This window comes from Muntiacus reevesi, chromosome 13, assembly GCF_963930625.1.
Source record: "Muntiacus reevesi chromosome 13, mMunRee1.1, whole genome shotgun sequence".
Lineage (NCBI taxonomy): Eukaryota > Metazoa > Chordata > Mammalia > Artiodactyla > Cervidae > Muntiacus > Muntiacus reevesi.
The window spans coordinates 26,956,505-26,976,580 of record NC_089261.1 but is presented as its reverse complement, the minus strand read 5'-3'; the positions used below and the strand labels follow the sequence as shown (position 1 = coordinate 26,976,580).

At 43.1% G+C, this 20,076-nt stretch overlaps 1 protein-coding gene across 2 annotated transcripts in view; it reads right to left on the bottom strand.

Moving 5' to 3' along the window:
* The window catches only part of ADGRD1 (adhesion G protein-coupled receptor D1), a 174,403-nt gene extending 155,038 nt beyond the window's left edge, over nucleotides 1-19,365 (bottom strand). The window contains exons 1-5 of one of the 2 annotated variants that reach the window (XM_065904023.1): nucleotides 18,777-19,365; nucleotides 18,655-18,691; nucleotides 9,899-9,982; nucleotides 7,632-7,727; nucleotides 5,662-5,784 (exon numbers count right to left, since the gene is read on the bottom strand). In XM_065904023.1, coding sequence (XP_065760095.1) covers nucleotides 5,662-5,784; nucleotides 7,632-7,727; nucleotides 9,899-9,982; nucleotides 18,655-18,691; nucleotides 18,777-18,842 — 406 coding nt within the window. In that variant the 5' untranslated portion in view covers nucleotides 18,843-19,365. The remainder of the gene's footprint in view (nucleotides 1-5,661; nucleotides 5,785-7,631; nucleotides 7,728-9,898; nucleotides 9,983-18,654; nucleotides 18,692-18,776) is intronic. The other variant, XM_065904024.1, reaches the window with a different exon arrangement.
* Nucleotides 19,366-20,076: the final 711 nt, after the last annotated feature.

The window sequence follows — 20,076 nt, the reverse complement described above, 5'->3', positions numbered from 1 at the left end:
TTTAATGGAATTTTATCTTTCAGGGGAGTTGAGTATTAATTTAAAAAAAACATTTAAAGTACCGTGAGAGAGGCTTTGTTTATGCAGTTAGACAGTCTTTTTGAACCCACCCATTCTGCCAAAAGCTTCCCAGGTGGTGCTAGTGGTAAAGAACTTGCCTGCCAATGTAGGAGATGTGAAGAGATGTGGGTTCGATCCCTGGGTTGGAAAGATTTCCCTGAAGGAGGGCATGACAACCCACTCCAGTATTCTTGCATGGAGAATCCCACGGACAGAAGAACCTAGCAGGCTATAGTTCACAGAGTTGCAAAGAGTTGGACATGACTGAAACAACTTAGTATGCACACACATTCTGCCAAAAAACAATTTAGAAAACTTGTTAAAATAGAAGATTTGTGAGAACCGACGTAATGCCAGCAAACAAAACACATTTATGGACTAGAGTCAGCCTTGAGTAGTTTTGAGATTTAGTCCATGAAAATCACCCAGAGGGCCTGGGTTAAAATTCAAATCTTCAGGCCCTGTCCACAGAGATTTGGATTCAGTGGGTCCTGGACTAGAGTCTGAGAAGTTTCATTTTTAACAGTCTCTGCAATGGACTCTTCTGCTGATGGTCTGGAAACAATACTTCAAGAAACTTGGCACTAAATCACCCTGTGGCTCTAGGCTATCTTGTGCCTTCTCTGGACCTCAGTCTCCCCATCTGTGAAATGGACGTGGTGAATGAATACTTCTCTCTGAAGCTCCATCAGGCTTTCAAACATCCCTAAAACCCCAATCATCTAAGGAAGACAGAAGTTGAATCTGTGTTGAACTGTCGGGCCCTTCTGGAAATTTTTTTCCTGAAACACCATTCAGAATATTTTACCATTTTGTTGATGGCATTGAAGTTAGTGACCTAATGCAAAGTTGAAGTTAGTAACCTAATGCAAAGGGTCTAAAAAGTTCTGTCGATGCTGAGAAGAGAATGTGGATGCTGAGATATTCCAGCTGCTGCTATAGAGCTGTAGCAGGTTCTTGGTGTTTATAAGCAGAGGAAGCTCTAATGCACAAGAGGGAAAAAAAGAAGGGTACATTTCCAGAGGGAGGAAAAATTAACAAGTAAAACAGGAAGAAGTTCTTTCTGGCAGGCATCCAAGGTGATTGGGAGTTGAAGTGGAATTAGAGGTAATTACTCAAAATGGAATTTAGTACAATATCAGAAAGAAGTATCTAAAAGTCAGAGGGGTGCAAAAACGGGACTGGCCCATTCAGGATGGAGAAGGACGCATCACAAGTGATATGCAAATGACGGTCCATCAAATATGCGCTGGGGAAGCATTCAAAGGTATTTAAGCATCAGACAGACTCGATGTATCTGTTCAATTGATAGGGATCAAGCATCTATCATTCTGATATTCATCCCTGAAAACACAACAGTGACTAAGACAGAGTCCCTGCACTTGCAGAGCTAAATGTCCAAGAAGGAGGACACATAATGAGCAGGTCATCACCAAAGATGCAAGGGACAGAGGGGGACATTCAGGGACCTGTGAGAGCAAAGAGGAACGCAACTGGTGTGGGACTCATCTCTGTAAAAGCCACACTGGAGCTGAGTCCTCAAGGTCTATAGGGAGGACTTCCCTGGTGGTCCAGTGGTTAAGAATCCACTTTCCAACTGGTTAAGAATCTACCTTCCAATGCAAGGGATGTGCATTCAATCCCTGGTCGGGGAACTAAGATCCCACATGCTGAGGGGTAACTAAGTCTGTGCAAAGCAACTGTAGAAAGCCCACGTGCCTCAACAAAGACCCAGTTGATAAAACCAATAAAACGATAAAATTAAAATAAGGTTTACAGGGGAGTGAAACAAGGTGCTGGAACAGTCCAGGAGGACTCCCTCCTCATGTGGATTTCTGCCTTGTGTGCCTGCTGGCCGTGGGAGGTGGAGGAGAGTTGTCTCAGTATTGAAAGAACACAGACTGTGCTTCCTCTGGTTAATGTTCAAATAGACTTTCTCTCTCAAAGGATCCTCCAGAGCCTCTCTCGCATTTGCACCCAACGCCCATGAGGAAATTTCCCAGGAGTCACAGTTTGCCAAAAGGCAGGTCACTCAGTCAGCTCAGAGAAACGAGAGACACTGGCCAAGCGGGTGGAGAAAAGCCCTAAGACAAGCAGGTCATGGGATCCAAATCTCAGAGTGAGCAGCTGGCAGAGAAGGAAGATCCCACGTTCTAGCTGAGAACTCGGAGAGGGAACAGCTAAATTGCTCAGATGTTTTATCCTTTTTTGAAAAGTTCAAACCTCAACCCTGTCTCCTATAACGGTCTTAAAAAAAAAAAAATCAGCCAAAAAATATGAACAGAGACCACAAGAGAATTGGGAAATCACAAATATGAAAACAATTGACCTGCTCGACTGGGTGTGGGAAGTGTTTCTCTCTTTAAGTGTTGAGGGAATTCCCTGGTGGTCCAGTGGTTAGGACTCTGTGCTTTCATTCCAGGGCCTGGGTTCAATCTCTGGTCAGGGAACTAAGATCCCACAAGCCACACAGCACAGCCAAACATACATACATATATATATATAATCCCAGCTCTGCAACTACCGAGTAACCCCTGCTCTCTGCAACTAGAGAAAGACTTCAAGCAACAACAAAGACCCAGCAAAGCAAAAAAAAAAAAAATGTGTTTAATTACTAAAAGCGCACTTGAAATCATCTCACCTACTTCAAAAGCTATGTGGAGTTTGATTTGAAAAATGTTGGATGGACTTTTCCTGTTCAAATCCTGTTCTCCTTAAACATAGAAATGCAAACTCATTGAGGCCCCAGGGAAACCCCCCCAGAGCAAAGGGTATGGTCAATAAAATGGAGAAATGCTTACAGTGATCCTTAGGATGACACCCATGTTCAGTGGTCCTGTCTGAAGTCCAAACTGAGGGAGGTATATGGAGCAAGAAATACCCAACTTCCCTCAGCATCTGCCACATTAAGACGCCTGCTAGCATGGTCTCAGGGGACCAAAGTTGACTTGAGGTTTCCTGGCTTCACCACATATCTGGCTATATTCTAGAAAAGTGGCCACCCAAAAAAATACCTTCAAAGGCTTCGGTTAACCAGGACACATAAGAATGTATCAACAGGGTGGAAACATGAAGCCAAAGTTTACAGCTCTCTATACCACGTGAGCTCTTGTCTGTCTCATTTTTTTGAAGGATGAAATTAGTTAGTACATGTAATGGGATTAGAACACTCAGTTTAGTTCAGTTCAGTCACTCAGTCGTGTCCAACTCTTTGTGATTCCATGGACTGCAGCATGCCAGGCTTCCCGGTCCATCACCAACTCCCGGAGCTTGCTCAAACTCATGTCCGTCAAGTCAGTGATGTCATGCAACCACCTCATCCTCTGTTGTCTCCTTCTTCTCCTGCCTTCAATCTTTCCCAGCATCAGGGTCTTTTCCAGTGGGTCAACTCTTCGCATCAGGTGGCCAAAGTACTGGAGTTTCAGCTTCAGCATCAGTCCTTCCAATGAATATTCAGGACCAATTTCCTTTAGGATTGAGTGGTTTGATCTCTTTGCTGTCCAAGAACACTGGTACCAACTAAATGATGCATGATTGTGGGTGATTATGACAACTGGTCCAACCATGTCGGCCCCTGCCATAGGGTCACATCCGAGCAGGCAGACAGAGTGAGGACCAAGATCCTGGGGACAGGAGGCACATTGGGAGGCACCCATACAGGATAGGACCCCAGGGGCTTCTCGGTGTTGGACCAGCCACGTACCAGTCTTCAGAACAACCCCATGAGTAGGGAACTAAAATCTGGCTTTGATTGACCCGTGTTACAGGTAAGGAATTTGGACTCAGAAGTTAAGTGGTTGCCCAAGGTCACCACAGAAAGGATTAGAACACCACTGAAACCCAGGCCTGGATCCCAAACCATTAACATGCACTATGTCCAGCAGGTCCAATGATCAAAGGGTCAGAAGTCAGTGATGAGCTGAAGGGCAATGTCCAACACAAGAGAGGGCCCCTCCATTCAACCCCACAAGATCGGGATAAGGGAGGGAGATTTCTCAAGAGAAACTGGGAATTTGTATTTTTATGTGAAATTGTCCTCTTTTTCAACGTTGGCAGCTAATCAAAAAATTTTAACTCCATGCCTGCAAAACCAGGCCCAACCACAGGGCAGGGTGAGTGAGCTCAGAGGTCTCTAGTTTACGACCTCAGAATTCAGGTAAAGTTTTCCAATAGCTCTGATTTCCAGTAGCTGGTCACTATCATAGTCACCACTGGTCCCATCATCGTCATCACTCAAAGGCTGGTTATCTGTGATGGTGCCCAGCTACTGGAATTCCTGGGGCCTTCCCCTCCCACCTGAGTCAATTCCAGTTGATAGCTGGGGCTGTAGAGACACCTTTCTTCCAAAGAGAGGCTGTTCCGTCTCAGACCCAGAGACAAACTGGACAGAAACACACCCCCACCCTGCTCCTCCTCCCCCGCCCTCCTGACCAAGACAGGGGAAGGGTGAGGCAGGCACCCGCTGCCCTCTTGTTTCTCTTAGTCCTTGTAGCTGAGGCGGGGCTGTTTTAAATTTAGAGAAATAAACAACTCTGCTGTGTTTATAGGGCTGTTTGAATTCAGGAACAGCTTGAACTGTGGATTTGTAAACCTGGCTGTGGTTTTAGACCTCAAATCCCTTTCTCAAAATTCTGGGTTCTGCAAAGTCCAAAATGTATCCTCCTACACGTTATCACCTTGTTAAGCTCTGTTTACTTTTACTGGAATGTAACCCATAGGGCCCAGCGAGGTGGAAAACAATGAATTCATCACAGGGCAGTTTTGATGAGCCCATTGGATGTCCAAAAAGACTTAGGGCTTTCAGACCCGCTTGCATTAAACATATTTTTTTTTTTTCCTAGAAAGAAAAATTTTCAGTTGCTTAGGATAAGGGAACTTGGAGGCTTGAAAGTGATTTGGATGGCAGAGAACAGTTTCCCAAAATGTTTTGAAATGTGGCTCAAATCTTCATTTTCTGAAGCTCAGATCCTAGAGAGCCGATTACTTTTCATAGAAAAAAAAAAAAAAGAAGAAGAAGAAGGAACAGATTCTTAACTTCTCTTTTGTACCTATGTGTTTCACCCATGGTATTATTTTAACCACAGGCCTACAACCTTTCGTTGGGACAGCTCTCACCACTGCCCCCTCCAATCTCCATGGATATAAAAGAAGCGAACCCATGGCATGAGTCTTAAAAGGCATGCCCCGCCCAGTCCCATGGCCAACATCCTGGAGCCAGAAATAACGTCCCGTGAGCCACACCATCAATTTCCTGCCCACAAACACCATGGTCCCATCCAAACTCCACTGCAACATCACCATGTCTGCTTTTTATGGACGGTTCTTTTTTGTCTGTTTCTTGGGGGGGTTGGTTGTTGTTTGTTTCTTTTTGCTTTGCAAGATTAAATACTTTGCTCTCATGCCTCTGTGAAATGGTGTTTTAATTCCGTCTCCAGGACCAGTCTCTGCATCCCCATCCCCACTTCTCCCCTCAAGTCTGTATGCATGCATGGTGCAGCGGAACTTTGTCTTCACATCTGCCACAGCCCAGAGGAACAGATGCCACCTGGCAACAAAATGAACTTAAAAGAAATAAAGAAAAGAATGGAGCGCATCACTCACCCTCAGGGCCACACTGTGCCGGATTACTGATGCAGGAAGTTTTGTTCTTTCTGTAATAGAGAAAGGTGACTCCTTTTCCCTCCTTGAGGTAAATGCCTTTGTTGACCTTTCCTTCTACAATATCTAAGTAAGAAGAATGGCAAACATTGTAGATTAATAATTGCAGGAGATGAAAAGTCTGGAGACGTGTCAGGCTTACAAACAACTTTGATCTAAATTTGCTGTATTATTTCTATTTATAATTAAATATTTCTTTTCAATGACATTACAGATATTATTTAATATTAATGGTATTTAACATTTCATAATTCATATATAAGCAATATATTAGTGTCAATATTAAATAACATTCTATATTATTAATATTGTATCCTAGTAATTAATATCACACCAGTGTATAATATGCAGTGTAATATGACCACACTATAAGTACTGTATTTGTCAACAGTTGAGATACCAGGAGCCGTATGATTAGAATCTCCTACTGTCCTAAATTTTCATGCCATCCACCTCTTCATGAGTCCTTCTCTGTCATCTTCACATGAGGCCTTCCAGGTGAAACCCTGGAGTTCAAGTTCAAATGTAAAACTACACCTGCACTCTTTCTCGTTCTGAATTCTCTCATTGAAAGCCCGTGATCTGACACATGGGAACCCATGATTTTAAGAGAATTCGTTTTCAGGCTCTAGGAGGGAAACTCAGAGCCACACTTCAAGTCATCCCAGCAGAGCCTGCCAATGACCTGATCACAGGGCCAGTCATCCTGGCGGGGACGCCAGCTCCACCATCATTCTGTTTGTCCCAGTCCGATAGCAGACCTCTCTGATGGTGTCATTGTGATGTAAATGGTTTACAGAATAGATAAGGGAAGACTATAAAAGCCAAGGCTGAGAAGTCACACATTGTTGACTGGGATCAAAGCCACCCAGAGGCCTCCTCTGCCCTGTGGCAGCTGCGTCCTGCCCTCGGAGCTGGTGGTCCAGCTGAAGATGGACAGAAGCACTAGGAGCCCTTTGACTAGACCACTACCCCAGGGCAGATTCTCTAACAACCATTGACATGTGGAGACCAACCTGAAGGACTTCAACGTCTTTCCTTACTGTTTTAAATTCTTTTTTTTTTAATCTATCTCGTTTATTGCTGGGGGTGGGGAATCTATATATTACATAGTTAAAATGGGCAACTTGAAGTTGCAGGATTGAATGAGGCTGTGTAAACCCCTGAATCAGACTATTTGCTTGGCAAAATTAATTTCGGAAGTGAATCATCCCATAGTAGAAAGAACAATCAGTTATATATTGTAAAAAAAGGTCAGGAGCAAGACCTAAATTATCTGAGCCAACTTTCCATACTGACCGGAAAGTTGCCCAATTGCTACTATCTGTCCTGTTCTGTGCTGCCTAAGAAAAATCTGAAACATGTGGGCCTTGGAGGTTATTAAATAAGATAATCATTTACCCATGACTCTTGTGGGTGTGTCTTTTAGAAAACAGCTTCTAATGATTTAAAAAAAAAAAAATTCCAGCTACAGAAGAAATGCTGATTTTAGCGTTTGCAAGATATCAAATTTTTGATGAGGTATTTTAAAATTGACTTTAATTTTCCATTTCAAGGGCATGTTTTTCCTTCCCAAAAGAAGATAATCCATTTAAAAATCCAAGCAAGGTTTATTTTTTGGAAACTATCTCATCTTATGTCTGTATTGTTCTGAAAATAAGCAGCTGGTTTGGAAGACCCTGGTTTCTTGAAAGTGCACAGCCACCCTCTACTATCCTTCAGTCTGTGATATTTCCTTTAGAAGTAAGTCATGGTCTTAGGTGCTTACCATCAAATACCCTGAATCTTTGGCTCTTGGGGGGATATTCACTCATTTGCTAGTCAAGACATAGTGAATTCACATAGAACCAGATCAGACTGGCCTTTCAATTCATTGCAGATCCAAACTTAACACAGAAGGAACACATGCTCACCTACGGTTGCAGAGAAATTTGAGTAGGCAGAGTCATTGGTATAAACAAAGGTAGAATTATGAGAAGGGAGCACAGTGAGGTTGTGGGTTCGTGATGCTGGGTGAAACAACAAAAGAAAAAAGCACAATGAATGAGTGACACAGAAAACAAACGGAACTGACATATCTCTCAACATAATACACATCCGTAAGGGTGCTGTCGTCCCACGAACATCTCGGGTCCTCTCTCCTGGCCCCACCTCCCCCTTACTTACTCAGTCAACACTATGGCACCTCCAGCAGCCCCATGCTGTCCCAAAGCCAGGGTGCTGTGGTGGCTGTATTTGGTCCCAATGTGCTGGCCCCAACTCCCATCCAGATACTTAGTTGAGAGATATGAAATTGAACTCGGCCACAAGGTAGCCTTAACAAAAAGGATTAACGGTTGTGATGTCAGGAGAACTGATGAAACAGAAGCACAGCATGAAAACAACTACATGTTATTACGACAAATGGACGAAACAACAGAGATTTTACTCAGCGACAAATAACAAAGCAGTGCATCCACGCGATGATTTCCAACACCATTCAACCGTCCCCAGCAGTGAAACGTGCTGATGGATTCTATTCCTTTCTCTTTTTGCCTTAAGAAACCTGTAATCAAATTGAAATATGCCAGCAGAGCACTATAACATAAAGAATAGACCCAGTGGAAAAGGGCAGTGAAACCTTCATTATTCGAGTGTTTCAGGACAAACACCCATATAGTTTGAGTTTTATGGGAAATTAATATTTTGGGTGAACAAAATCCAACCACAATGTAATTGTATCTGATAACCTATGACAACGAGATGAGTTGACAGGGTGAGGAGAGAACTATATGGATCATTATTTGAACACTTGTTTAAAGTAATTACGGAAATGTTATCACCCAGGTCCTAAACACGGAGCTATTTTGACAATGCATTTTCCACTTGGAATGATCTCCTTTCAAAGGCTTTAAAATAAAAGCCTGAGAAGAGAAAATTAGATTATGACAAGGGGAAACCATTTCTTTTGACCCGAGATAGTCACAAAATGAACTGCCACAGGAACAGTCCATCCCTATAGCACAGACTATTTGGAGAATATATGAAACCGCAATGGCTCAATGTAAATTTTCATCATGGCCACCACTGCTGCCCAACACACAGGCAAGTAAGAGATAATGCCGGATGAAGGCAGGGCTTTGGTTAGCCCTGCATAGGAGGACAGCATCCTTCCGGAGGGCCCTGCTCTTTGAGTGCCTCTAAGGATGCCAGCAGTAGAGACATCCACTGTAATACTTCCTGATTTGCAAAGTTTGAGGAAGACATTTTAGAATCTGAGGTGACAATTTATGGTAGCACATGAAGTCCTGGGAATAAGGAACAAATCAGTATGCTGGTGTGAGATGCTTAATAAGCAGCAATGTGGGGTTTTTTTTTAATCCATTACAAAGAACCAATACAGACAATTTGAGCATGTGCTAGGATTGTACATAAACCTCCTGCTGTAATCAGTCATTGGACATAATCAAGAGGAATAAAAATTAAAATGTCAGAGCATTCCGAATCACTCAAAACTTACACTTTAAAAAATCTACTTATTGGAATGGAAAAAGTACTCAGGGCTGTCTGGAGTTTCTCCTTCTGGTCAAAGTCTGAACTGAGTCAGATAGAAACTTTATTTTCCATGGCATTGCAGACCACTGGAAGCATCTTAGGTGGTGTTTGATCTCCTCAAGGAATGGGGGTGGAGGGTGGGGGGCTGTCAGTGAAGTATGGAAGAGCTGATGGGTAAGCGAATCTGAACCTTTGCTAAGTCAGATTGTGACCCCACAAACAGGGCATTAGTCTTCACTGGCACTACCTTTGGCCCTAGGTTCAAATGGGCCCCTGCTTTGGCAGGCATGCAGATTATGCCACTTGTGTCTACCTAGAAAACATACATCCTGACTCATACAGAGGTTGATCCACCAGGTACAGGTTAAAGCTGAAAACTTTTGTTTTAAGGTTGTTGGAGAAAATACACATCTTAATATTTCAAAACATAAATGCTGTCTTTTAATCATTAAAACATACAAAAGTTCTAGTGAAAATGCTTTGCAATAACAATTATTAAGGGGAAGCAACACAAATGTCTATTCATCTCTGTCATCCTGGCTTCACAGCTCATGCTGCTTGTTGTTCCCTGTCTCTCTGGACTGCCCCTGATTCCTGAGAGATGCACATTTCTGGGGCCCCAGTTTCTGCTCCCACCCCTGTCTACCTCCAGTTGTCTCCTGAAGTTCGTGGATCCCATCCACATTTTCCAATGGCCAGTAATGGGAAGCAGAAGCCAGGACCTCAAACCCTTGAGGGAAGAAAGAATAAAAATGTTACATCACTATTAGCAAAGAAAGAGCTGGACATAAGGAACTACTTACTACCTGTATCAGGGATTGGGGGAAGAGTTAATTATCAGAGTGACTGTGGAGGTACTCAAAAGGTATTTGAATATATTCAACACACACGCCCAGGTTTCAAAAACTCAATAAATTAAAAATAAATGAATATTTTTACAGAATAAAACATACTAAATAGGAATAGATACCTTTTAACCAAAAGAAAATAAAAGCCATTCTGCCTAATGGCACAACACACAAAGCATGCCCACACATTTCAGAGAAAAAGAGAAGAATGTCCATTATCCCACCGTTAGTTCCTATGCTTTAAGAGAAATAGCTGATGCAATCGGACAAGAGAGAAAAAATAAGGCTGAAAAAGAGGAGGAAGCCAGCAGCTACACTGTGCAGACATCATGTGAGGTTCTTTACAAATACGCCCTCATTTCAGTCTAACAATAATCTATAAAATAATTGTACTTCTAGCCATCTGTTAAGACATGGAATACAATGCCACCTCAGCAGTCACCCAGCCAACTGGTTTTAGATACAGTCCTCCATACACATCTCCTGAATTGGTCTTGATCTTTCTATTATTGCTCTGCTTCCTCCATACTAAAAATCAATCCTTTAAAAGTCTCCTTTAGGGTCCTTGTGCTTTGAGTAGACATCATTTTGTGCAGACATGTTCTTTTTTATTCCGCTCTTCTCACTTAATATCATACGAATTATTTCATTTATTTTTTTTCTCTCTAACTCTCATAATGGAGTTTGGGTAACAGTCCCTGGAGAGGCTGCACCATCACACACTCAACTGTTCTCCTAACTTGAATCTTCTTTTGGATTAATTCTCTGTGAACAGTTCCCAGAAATGGAAATAAAGATCCAGATGACTAAATAATAATCAACTGCCTTCAATGTCTGCCAGGTCCCAGAAAAGTTAAAATTACCAAAGTAATCTTTGTGTTGTTCATTGTAAAAAATATTTTTTAAAAAGAGATAATATGATCATTATTTTCAAATGATGTATGCCTGATAATGAAAATGAAAACTATTACAAATAAGAAAAGAATTTAGTAAGTAAAAAACTATTACAAATGGTAAAAGAATTTAGTAAGGAGGCTGATACAAATTAAATATGCAAATGTGAATAACTCTCTTGTATTCATATAATAATGCTAAAAAATAGAAGAAAGGTTTTAACTTATAAATGCAATCAATAAAGAGAAGACATTTAAGAACAAAAGAATAAGAACTACACAACATTCTCATGAAGAAAACAATCAATTCATACTGAAGGATGTAAAAGAACCCTTGAATAAATGACGGGCTTCCCTGGTAGCTCAGCTGGTAAAGAATCTGCCTGAAATGCAGGAGACACCGGCTGACTTGACCTATTCTTAATAAAGAAAACTCAAAAATCAAAAAATATCTACTGAATATGCTCAAAATCTCTAATTATCAAAAATACAACATTAATTATCAAAAATTAAAAATACAGTGAGGTACCACTTTACACCAACCAGAGTGGCCATCATAAAAAAGTCTACACACAATAAATGCTGGAAAGTGTGGAGGAAATGGAACCCTCCCACACTGTTGGTGGGAATATAAATTGGTGCAGTCACTATGGAAAACCGTATGGAAGTTCCTTAAAAAACTGAAAATAGAACCACTGTATGACCCAGCAATCCCATTCCTGGGCATACATCCAAAGAAAACTCTAATTCAAAAAGATGCATGCACCCCCAGTGTTCATTTCAACACTATTTAGAATAGTCTAGACATGGAAGCAACTTAAGTGTCCATCACCAGGTGAATGGATAAAGAAGATGTGGTACATATATACAATGGAGTACCATTCAGCCATAAAAAACAATGAGATAATGCCATTTGCACCAACATGGATGGACCTTAGAGATTATCTTACTAAGTGACGTAAACAAGGCAGAGAAAGACAAATGCTAAATGATATCACTTATATGTGGAATTAAAAAAAAAATGATACAAATTAATTTATTTACAAAACAGAAATAGACTCACAAACATGGAGAATTAATGCATGGTTACCAAAGGGAAAGTAGGGGAAGGGATAAATTACAAATTTGGGATTAAAATATATATACTACTATACACAAAATAGACATAGACAGTTCAAGGAAAAAAATGCAAATTACTTTTAGAAATATAAGCAGTTCAGCTTTGCTGATAATTTTAAAAAGCATGTTAAAACTACAGCGAGCTAGCCTATTCACTTATCAGACTGGCAAATGAGAAGTTACACTTATTAGAAGACTTAAGTATCCCTTGGACTGCAAGGAGGTCAAACCATTCAATCCTAAAGGAAACAAACCCTGAATATTCATTAGAAAAGACTGTTACTGAAGCTGAAGCTCCAATACTTTGGCCACCTGATGCAAAGAGCCAACTCATTGGAACAGACCCTGATGCCGGGAAGACTGAAGGCAAAAGGAGAAGGGGGTGGCAAAGGATGAGTTGGTTAAATAGCATCACTGACTCAATGGACATGGATCTGAGCAAACTCCAGGAGACAGTGGAGGACAGAGGAGCCTGGTATGCTACCGTCCATGAGGTGGCAAAGAGTCAGACAGGACCTACCGACTGAACAACAACATACTGAAGTAGGCAAGTTCTACAGCCTTTTCTGGTGGGAGTTCACCTTTCTGGAGGGCAATATCTATCAAAATCTCAAGCTCACATGATGTTTGACCTAGCAATTTAATTCCTAGAAACTTATTCTAAAGATCTATCATATTCTCATGCATATGATGAAAGACCTATGTACAAGGGTATTTGTTGTAGAATTTTTAAAATAGTAACAAAAACCTGCAAACAGCCTACATGCTCATTTACAGAGGGCTGGCTAAATAAATATGGAACATCTATATAATGATCTAGGGTGTAGCTAGGATAAATAATGAGGCTGATTTACATGTACTGACATAGAATATTCTTTAGTCATATTGCTAAGTTAAAAAAAATCAAGGTGAGAAAAATATGTATATTGTGAACTATTTTGTGTAAAATATAATGTTTCAGAGGGCAGAGAAAAGAGAAAGAGGGGGGTGCTTGGCTATGTACTCTAGAAACTGAGATTAGTTTGGGGTGACAAAATTGAGAAATGGGGTGTAAGATGCAAGATTTGCATTTCTGTTTTATTGAATGTTAGGACCTGTATTCCTTTAACAACCATTTAAGTCTTGCTTTCACAATTAAAATGACTGTAGATAATGTCAATATGAAACTTTCAGAGAAAACTGAAGCACTCCATCTAACATCTCAATTTCCATCAGGATGCCAAACATGTGCCCAGGTCCAGATCATTGGGTTCTTTTTCCAGTTTGCATCTGTGAGGCTGTCCCTTCAGGGTTACGTACATGCATCAAAAATGGAGGCCAAGAACCTAGCTAGTTCTACAATAGGGGCCAAAGAGAGGCAGCTGTGTGCACACCTAACTCTCTTGTACATGTTAGGGAGTTGATGTCCTCTGGGAAATGAGTGGTTCTATTCCAGGACCTCCACAGTAAGAATATGAAATGCAAAAATCAAAAATATTCATCTTCATTTCTACCATGATTTTTTTTTCTAAAATGTGGGATATTCATTTTGAAGAGGAGAAGACATTATTGACTTGACATTCAACTCATCTGGGGAAAAAAATATAGGAAAAGGAAATAACATCTGTTGAGCGAAGAACAGATGTTATATCTTCAGAATCTTCGTTCTCATAAAGTAAAGCCTGTGGGTAATAAATCTTTTTCCCTATTAGCTCCACTGACAAATGGCCATGTCCATCCTGGGCAGGAAGGCTCATAGAATCAAGGGATCGTGTCTTGTTCACATAGAAAGATGCCACCCATCCGCCTGCCAGTCAGTGCCCAGGGATGGGAAGTATCACTGGTTGCAGGGAGCGGAGGAGGCTTCTGTGATCAGGAGAAGGCCTGCCATGCTCCCCACCAAATGGCCCAGATGTAACTATTAACACTGAGTTTGTCCAGGAAGTCATGAAGGGGGTGCAAACTGAAATATCCATGAGGGCCAGGGGCATGAGGAATTACCTGCAGGGAGGCCAGGGATGATGTTTACTGTGGCTTCCAACTTGGAAGGCACAGGTGATCAGAAAAGGTGCCGGGAACAAGCACCTGGACCACCTCCGAGTTCCCCACTGCCAGGTCTCAGGGTGGGGGAGGCTGGGCGGGGAGGAAAATGAGTGTCCTGTCCAAGGAAAGTGACTTCTTCCCAAGCCAATCATCCCACCTCTGTAGGAAGATAAGCCCAGTATTGCCAGGTCTCCCACTTTCAAAAAGAAGTCAGAGGGACTTCCCTGGTGGTCCAGTGGCTAAGACTCCACACTCCAAATGCAGAGGGTCCACGTTCAATTCCTGGTTGGGGAACTAGATCTCACAGGCCACAACAAAGGGTTTGCATGCCATAGCTAAAGATCCCGCATGCCACAACTAAGACACAGAACAGCCAAATATATAAAGACTAAATAAACTTTTTTTTTAAGTCAGAAATCCATATTTGTTTAAATTGAAATCTCCCTACATGCTAGTGTCAACAATTTAAGTTTTTTTCTTAATTAAAACATTGTGTGGTATTAACAAGACGTATATAGGAACTGAACTGAACACATAGATTCCCTTTTACAACCTAAAGAGTAAACAATCTATGACCCTAAAAGTGTCAGAAGAAAAGGGTCTCATTCTTTTGTGAATTAGACAGTTCAGCTATTTTCCCAAAAAGAAGGTGATATGGAATTTTCGGGTTGTACAGTCACCCTGGTTTTCACCAAATAAACAGATTAAATGTCTATAAGACAACAGCTGATGGGTAACACGGTTCACACAGGGTTTTCAAAACATTCCCAGGTCCTAAAAAATAAACTAAGAGAGACAGAATTCCAGCCTATGTCACCACAACTATAACACAGTTCTTCAGACACACAGATGGCCAACAGGCACAGGAAAAGATACTTAAACATCAGAGAAATGCAAATCACAACTGCAATAAGGTATCGCCTCACACCAGTCAGAATGGCCATCATCAAAATGTCTACAACTAAATAAATGCTGGCGAGGGCATGGAGAAAAAGGAACCTTCCTACACTGTTGGTGGGAATGTAAGTTGGTGCAGTCACTATGGAGAATAGCGTGAGGTTCCTCCAGTAACTAAAAACGGAGTTACCATACCATCCTGAAATACCACTCCTGGATGTATATCCAGAGAAAACTCTAATTCAAAAAGATGAATGCACCCTTATTTCACAGCAGCACCATTTACAATAGCCAAGACATGGAAATAACCTAAATGTCTATTGACAGATGAATGGATAAAGAAGATGTGGTATATATAAACAGTGGGATACTATTCCACCATGAAAAAGACTGAAATAATGCCATCTGCAGCAACATGGATGTAGCAGGAGACTCTCATACTAAGTGAAGTAAGTCAGACAGAGAAAGACGAATACCATATGATATCACCTACATGTGGAATCTAAAATATGACACAAATGAACTTACCTATGAAACAGAAACAGACTCACAAACATAGAGAACAGACTTGTGATTGTCAAGGAAGGAGGGTAGTGAGGGAAGGGATGGATTGGGAGTTTGAGGTTAGCAAATGCAAACTATTACACATAGAAAGGATAAACAGCAAGATCCTACTGTATAGCACAGGAAACTATATTCAATATTCTGTGATAAACCATAATGGAAAAGAATATGATGAAGAATATATATATATATATATATACATATATATATATACACACACATATATGTATGTATAACTGAATCACTTTGCAGTACAGCAAAAATTAACACGACACTGCGAATCAACTATACTTCAATAAAACACATTTTTAAAAAATCAGTTCTTCAGGAATAATTTCTCATCCATATTTAAAGTTTCATTGATCCAGTTTGGTGAGACGGGGAGGGAGGGAGGGGTATCAATATTCAGAAAGAAAGTTAACAAAAGCTTTCATTTTTCCTTTTCAGGTTTTCTTCCAGATTTTTCTATTCCATCCTTTCCCTGTTACTTACTCTGTGTCAGTAGAGAGAAGCCCTCACCCCTTGAATGTGTGGAGGAAAATATGTCTCCCGGGTTCCCCTGACTTCACTGGACAGAAATCTACACCACCCAGAGGAAAACCGGTCCCTGCCAATCCCGTGCCAACCATGGTCCCCTCCTGCTGGCCCATGACACGCCGGGTTCATTCCGCAGCAGGACTCCCTCCAGTCACTCTGCCCAGAAGTCTCCTTGCTCTCTTGCTGCGTATAACCAGCTTGTCCTTCAAGCCTCAGTCCACGGGACCCACCCTCTGAGAGGCCTGCCCTGATCACCTTTTATCACCCAACATCCACTCTTTCTACCAACCCCCTTGTTTGTCTGCTCATGGCACTTACACTATAATTTGAAAGTTTTTGTTTGTTAGTATATTTGTTGCCTGTCTCCTCTATCAGACTCTGCAACTTGAGTGCGCAGACTGTTCTGTTTGCACCATATCCCGGTTGCTTAAAACAAGGCCTGGTGTGTGCGTGTGTGCGTGCGTGTGTGTGTGTGTGTGTGTGTGTGTGTGTGTGTACATGTATGTGTCAGAAATCTGGGTTTTTGAACTTGAACTCTCCCCACCCAGGTTTCAATGTCTATTGCTTCTTTTTAGTAACATGTCTGTGATCGTCAGTATTAGTATGATTTCTCTAAGGTAGTTAGTTGACCAACAGAAAAACATTTACACTAAATTAGGATGTGAGAGGAACAGTCTCTCTGTAAAACCAAGGCCAGGTTCAAGCCGATCATTGAAGCTGAGAGCCGAGGATGCGAGTGGATGTGGGTGGATGTGAGTGGATGTGGGTGGATGTGAGTGGATGTGGGTGGATGTGAGTGGATGTGGGTGGATGTGGCCAAAGGCACAATGTGGGAACCCCCTGCAGCTCTCTTTCCTCCTTGACGGGGCTGGGGTCCCAGGACCGCTTTGTTCGCTCTGCCTGATGTTTCTGGCCAGACCCCCACCCCCTCATCTCCTGGGAAATCAGCGTGAGCTCTGAGGTATGGGTTAGCGGTAGGACTCACACAGCCTCCCTCTAGTGTGATGCTAGATGATTTATTTATCCCCAGATCGTTCAGCATTTTGGCCAAGGATAGGGGAGCCTGCGAAAATGTACCACCTTCACATCCTTTTCAACAGAAAATTGAACTTGAATGTGCAGATAAAAAGAAACAGCAGCACAACCTGGAAGGGCCTGGGAAAGGGGCAGCAGGTGCTACGTTGAGCTGCAAAGGTAGCAAGAAGAAGCCCCTGAAGCAGCCCAAAAAGAAGCGCAGGAGATGGATGAGGAAGATAAGACATCCAAGCCGAAACAGGAGGAGGAGCAGAAGAAACCCGAAACTAACAGCAAAGGCTGCCAGGGAAACGCCCCTGGCCACAGGTGGAATAAAGAAATCTGGCGAAAAATCTGCTGGCCCTGGTGCCTGAGGCAATGACAATCCTTAATCCCATTTCTGCTTAAACATCTGGATTCTCTGTCATAATGTCTGTTGCCACCCATAGCCAGGAGTAAGTGTTGTCTTGGAACTTGTTGTACATTTAAGGATAAACTTTTGTAAAAAAAAAAAAAAAAAAAAAAAAGACGAAGAAGAAAAAGAAAGAAAGGAAAAGAAGAAGCAGCAAGCCCTGTGAGACCTGCAGGCAGAGACAGGGAGATGACAGGATGCACCAGCGCCCACCGTGAGGGCTGCATCACTCCAAAGGGGACAGACTCCCACCCCATGTCCACCTTCACCCAGCACCGCGCTGGTGCTCCCACCAGACCAGGGTCCGTCTCCTGGGACCTGGATTCACACCTCTGGTGGGTTGTGGAGGCAGCAGGCTGCTCTAGACAATAATCATGGCCAGAAGCACGCTCACCCCCAGGCCAGTGTTGCTCTCACGGCTCCCAGGCAAAGACTTGGGGATCTTAGTGTGAGGTCCCCTCCACCATGCATGTACCAGCCAAACAGCAAATGGGAACAAGGGCCAGTAAGTGCAACCCCGCCATGGTGCCACCAGCCTCCTTCTCTGGGAAGGAGCAGGGAAAAGTTTCTCGCCTCTTCCGTCCTCCCCAAGGAAAGCCTCATGGTGATGCGTCCAGACAGGACTCACGATGGCAAAGGGAAAGCGAACCCACCCGGGGGCGGGCGAGGGGTTTCCTCGGAGGGGCTGGAGCAGTCCAGCTCCCATCGGAGGGATGGGGACAAAAGCGGGCAGGGGCAAAAGGATGGGGACCAAAGCTGCTCTAAGGCAGCTCACGTGAATCTGCGCTGGAGACGCACGACATGAGTCAAGGACAGAAGATGCTTCACCTGCTAACATCCCATTTCCTGAATCACAGGTGTTCAGATGCCCCAAAGCGAGAGGCTCGGGGCACAGAGAGACCTGCTTCTCCAAGTCAGAGGTGGAGGACGATGAGTGACCCAGGGGACAAGGTGTCAGGACAGCTGGTGAGGCCAGAGGAGCCCAAGAAGGGCTCCCTCTCCAACAGCCTCAGGGACACACAAGCAAATTGCCTCCAGACCCCGGACTGGACAGGGAGGACAGGTGGTGAGCAGAAGATGAGGGAAGCTGCCTTACCTGGGTGGACTTGTGACCTGGCGTTGGCACCGTGCACCTGCACACAAAACATCACACTGTGAGACATAAGGAACCTCCTAGCAGAAATCCGTTACCGTCTCAGCACCGCCCGGGGACGTTACCTGAAAATCACAATAAAATAACAGCAGCCAGGAGTGCCAGCAGCAAAGAGGCAGCAGCTTCTTCATGGTTTTTTTCAGAGGTGAAAATATGATCCGAGTGGAATTCCTGAGGGTCTGTGACAAAGAGTTGCCTTTAACTTTCAGTTCTTTGGGAAAGGGACATTGTCACAGGTTCCAGAAAGAAGAACACCATCTGTTCAGCTAGAGTTTGTGAACTGAAGAGTGAGGGCAGAGTCGTGGAGATTTAATAGGTGTTTCTTGCCTGTCTCCAAACTTGAGAGTCTTCGGTGATCAATAAGCACATTGGAGCGACCAACTGTCCCTGGGATGAGTGGAGGAGAAAACAGCTTCCGATCTAAACTCCTGAGACACGATCCAGGGCTGGGACTGCAGGGGCGAGGCTCAGCGGGCGATCGTGGGTCCCTCACGGTTTTCTTTTTCTGTCAAGAACCGTCATTTGTCTCCATTCAGGTCCGGAGTTGGACGTTGCCCTTTTTCCTGGAAGCGGGAGGAATTGTGTCTGGAGCTCCCTGGGGCTCTCGGTCAGAGCGTCACTGCCTAAGTTCTTCTGGTGTGACTCAGGCTTACACCTCCGTCTGTCCCCCCGGAGCTCGGGGTGGAGGCAGTGAGTGATGTAAGGCTCTCTCCTCAAACTTTGTTCAGCTCTGCTCCTCTGTTTATATCCCACAGCTGCTGGATCCTTCCTGGGTCCTAACACCGGTCTGTTAAGAAGAACTGGGAATTATTTTCAGGACCTGCAGTTCTGAAGCAGAGCAGACAGAGCCAGGGTGTGGACATACCTTAGCTGCCTTCCCTTAACACCCTCAAAGTCAGAGTAAATATTAATAAATACAAAACGTACAACAGATGATAAACTCTGCTTAGAGCTAAGTCTTCTTTGCCCATAGGAAAAAGTAAGGTGATCTAGGGATAGAAAAAAAAAGAACCGCACCCATCCCCAGCTCGTGCCCTCCACAGGATGCTGGCCACTTTTCTCTTTAACCCTTTCAGAGATGAATGAAACTCTTTACAAGGTGCACTGGGCCATTACACCAAACCCCACATCTCTCCCCCACCACAGCATCCAGGGAACCTTAGCCAGCCTCATCTTACTTTACTAGAAACTAAAACTTTAATCTATACTGCATATATGTCCACACACACACACACCATTAACCTGCACAAATACCAACCGGTGTCTCCTGCGTTGCAGGCAGATTCTTCACTGTCTGAGCCACGAGGGAAGCCCCTAACTAACACATACTTAATTAACTAGTACATACCTCCCTGTACCACCTCC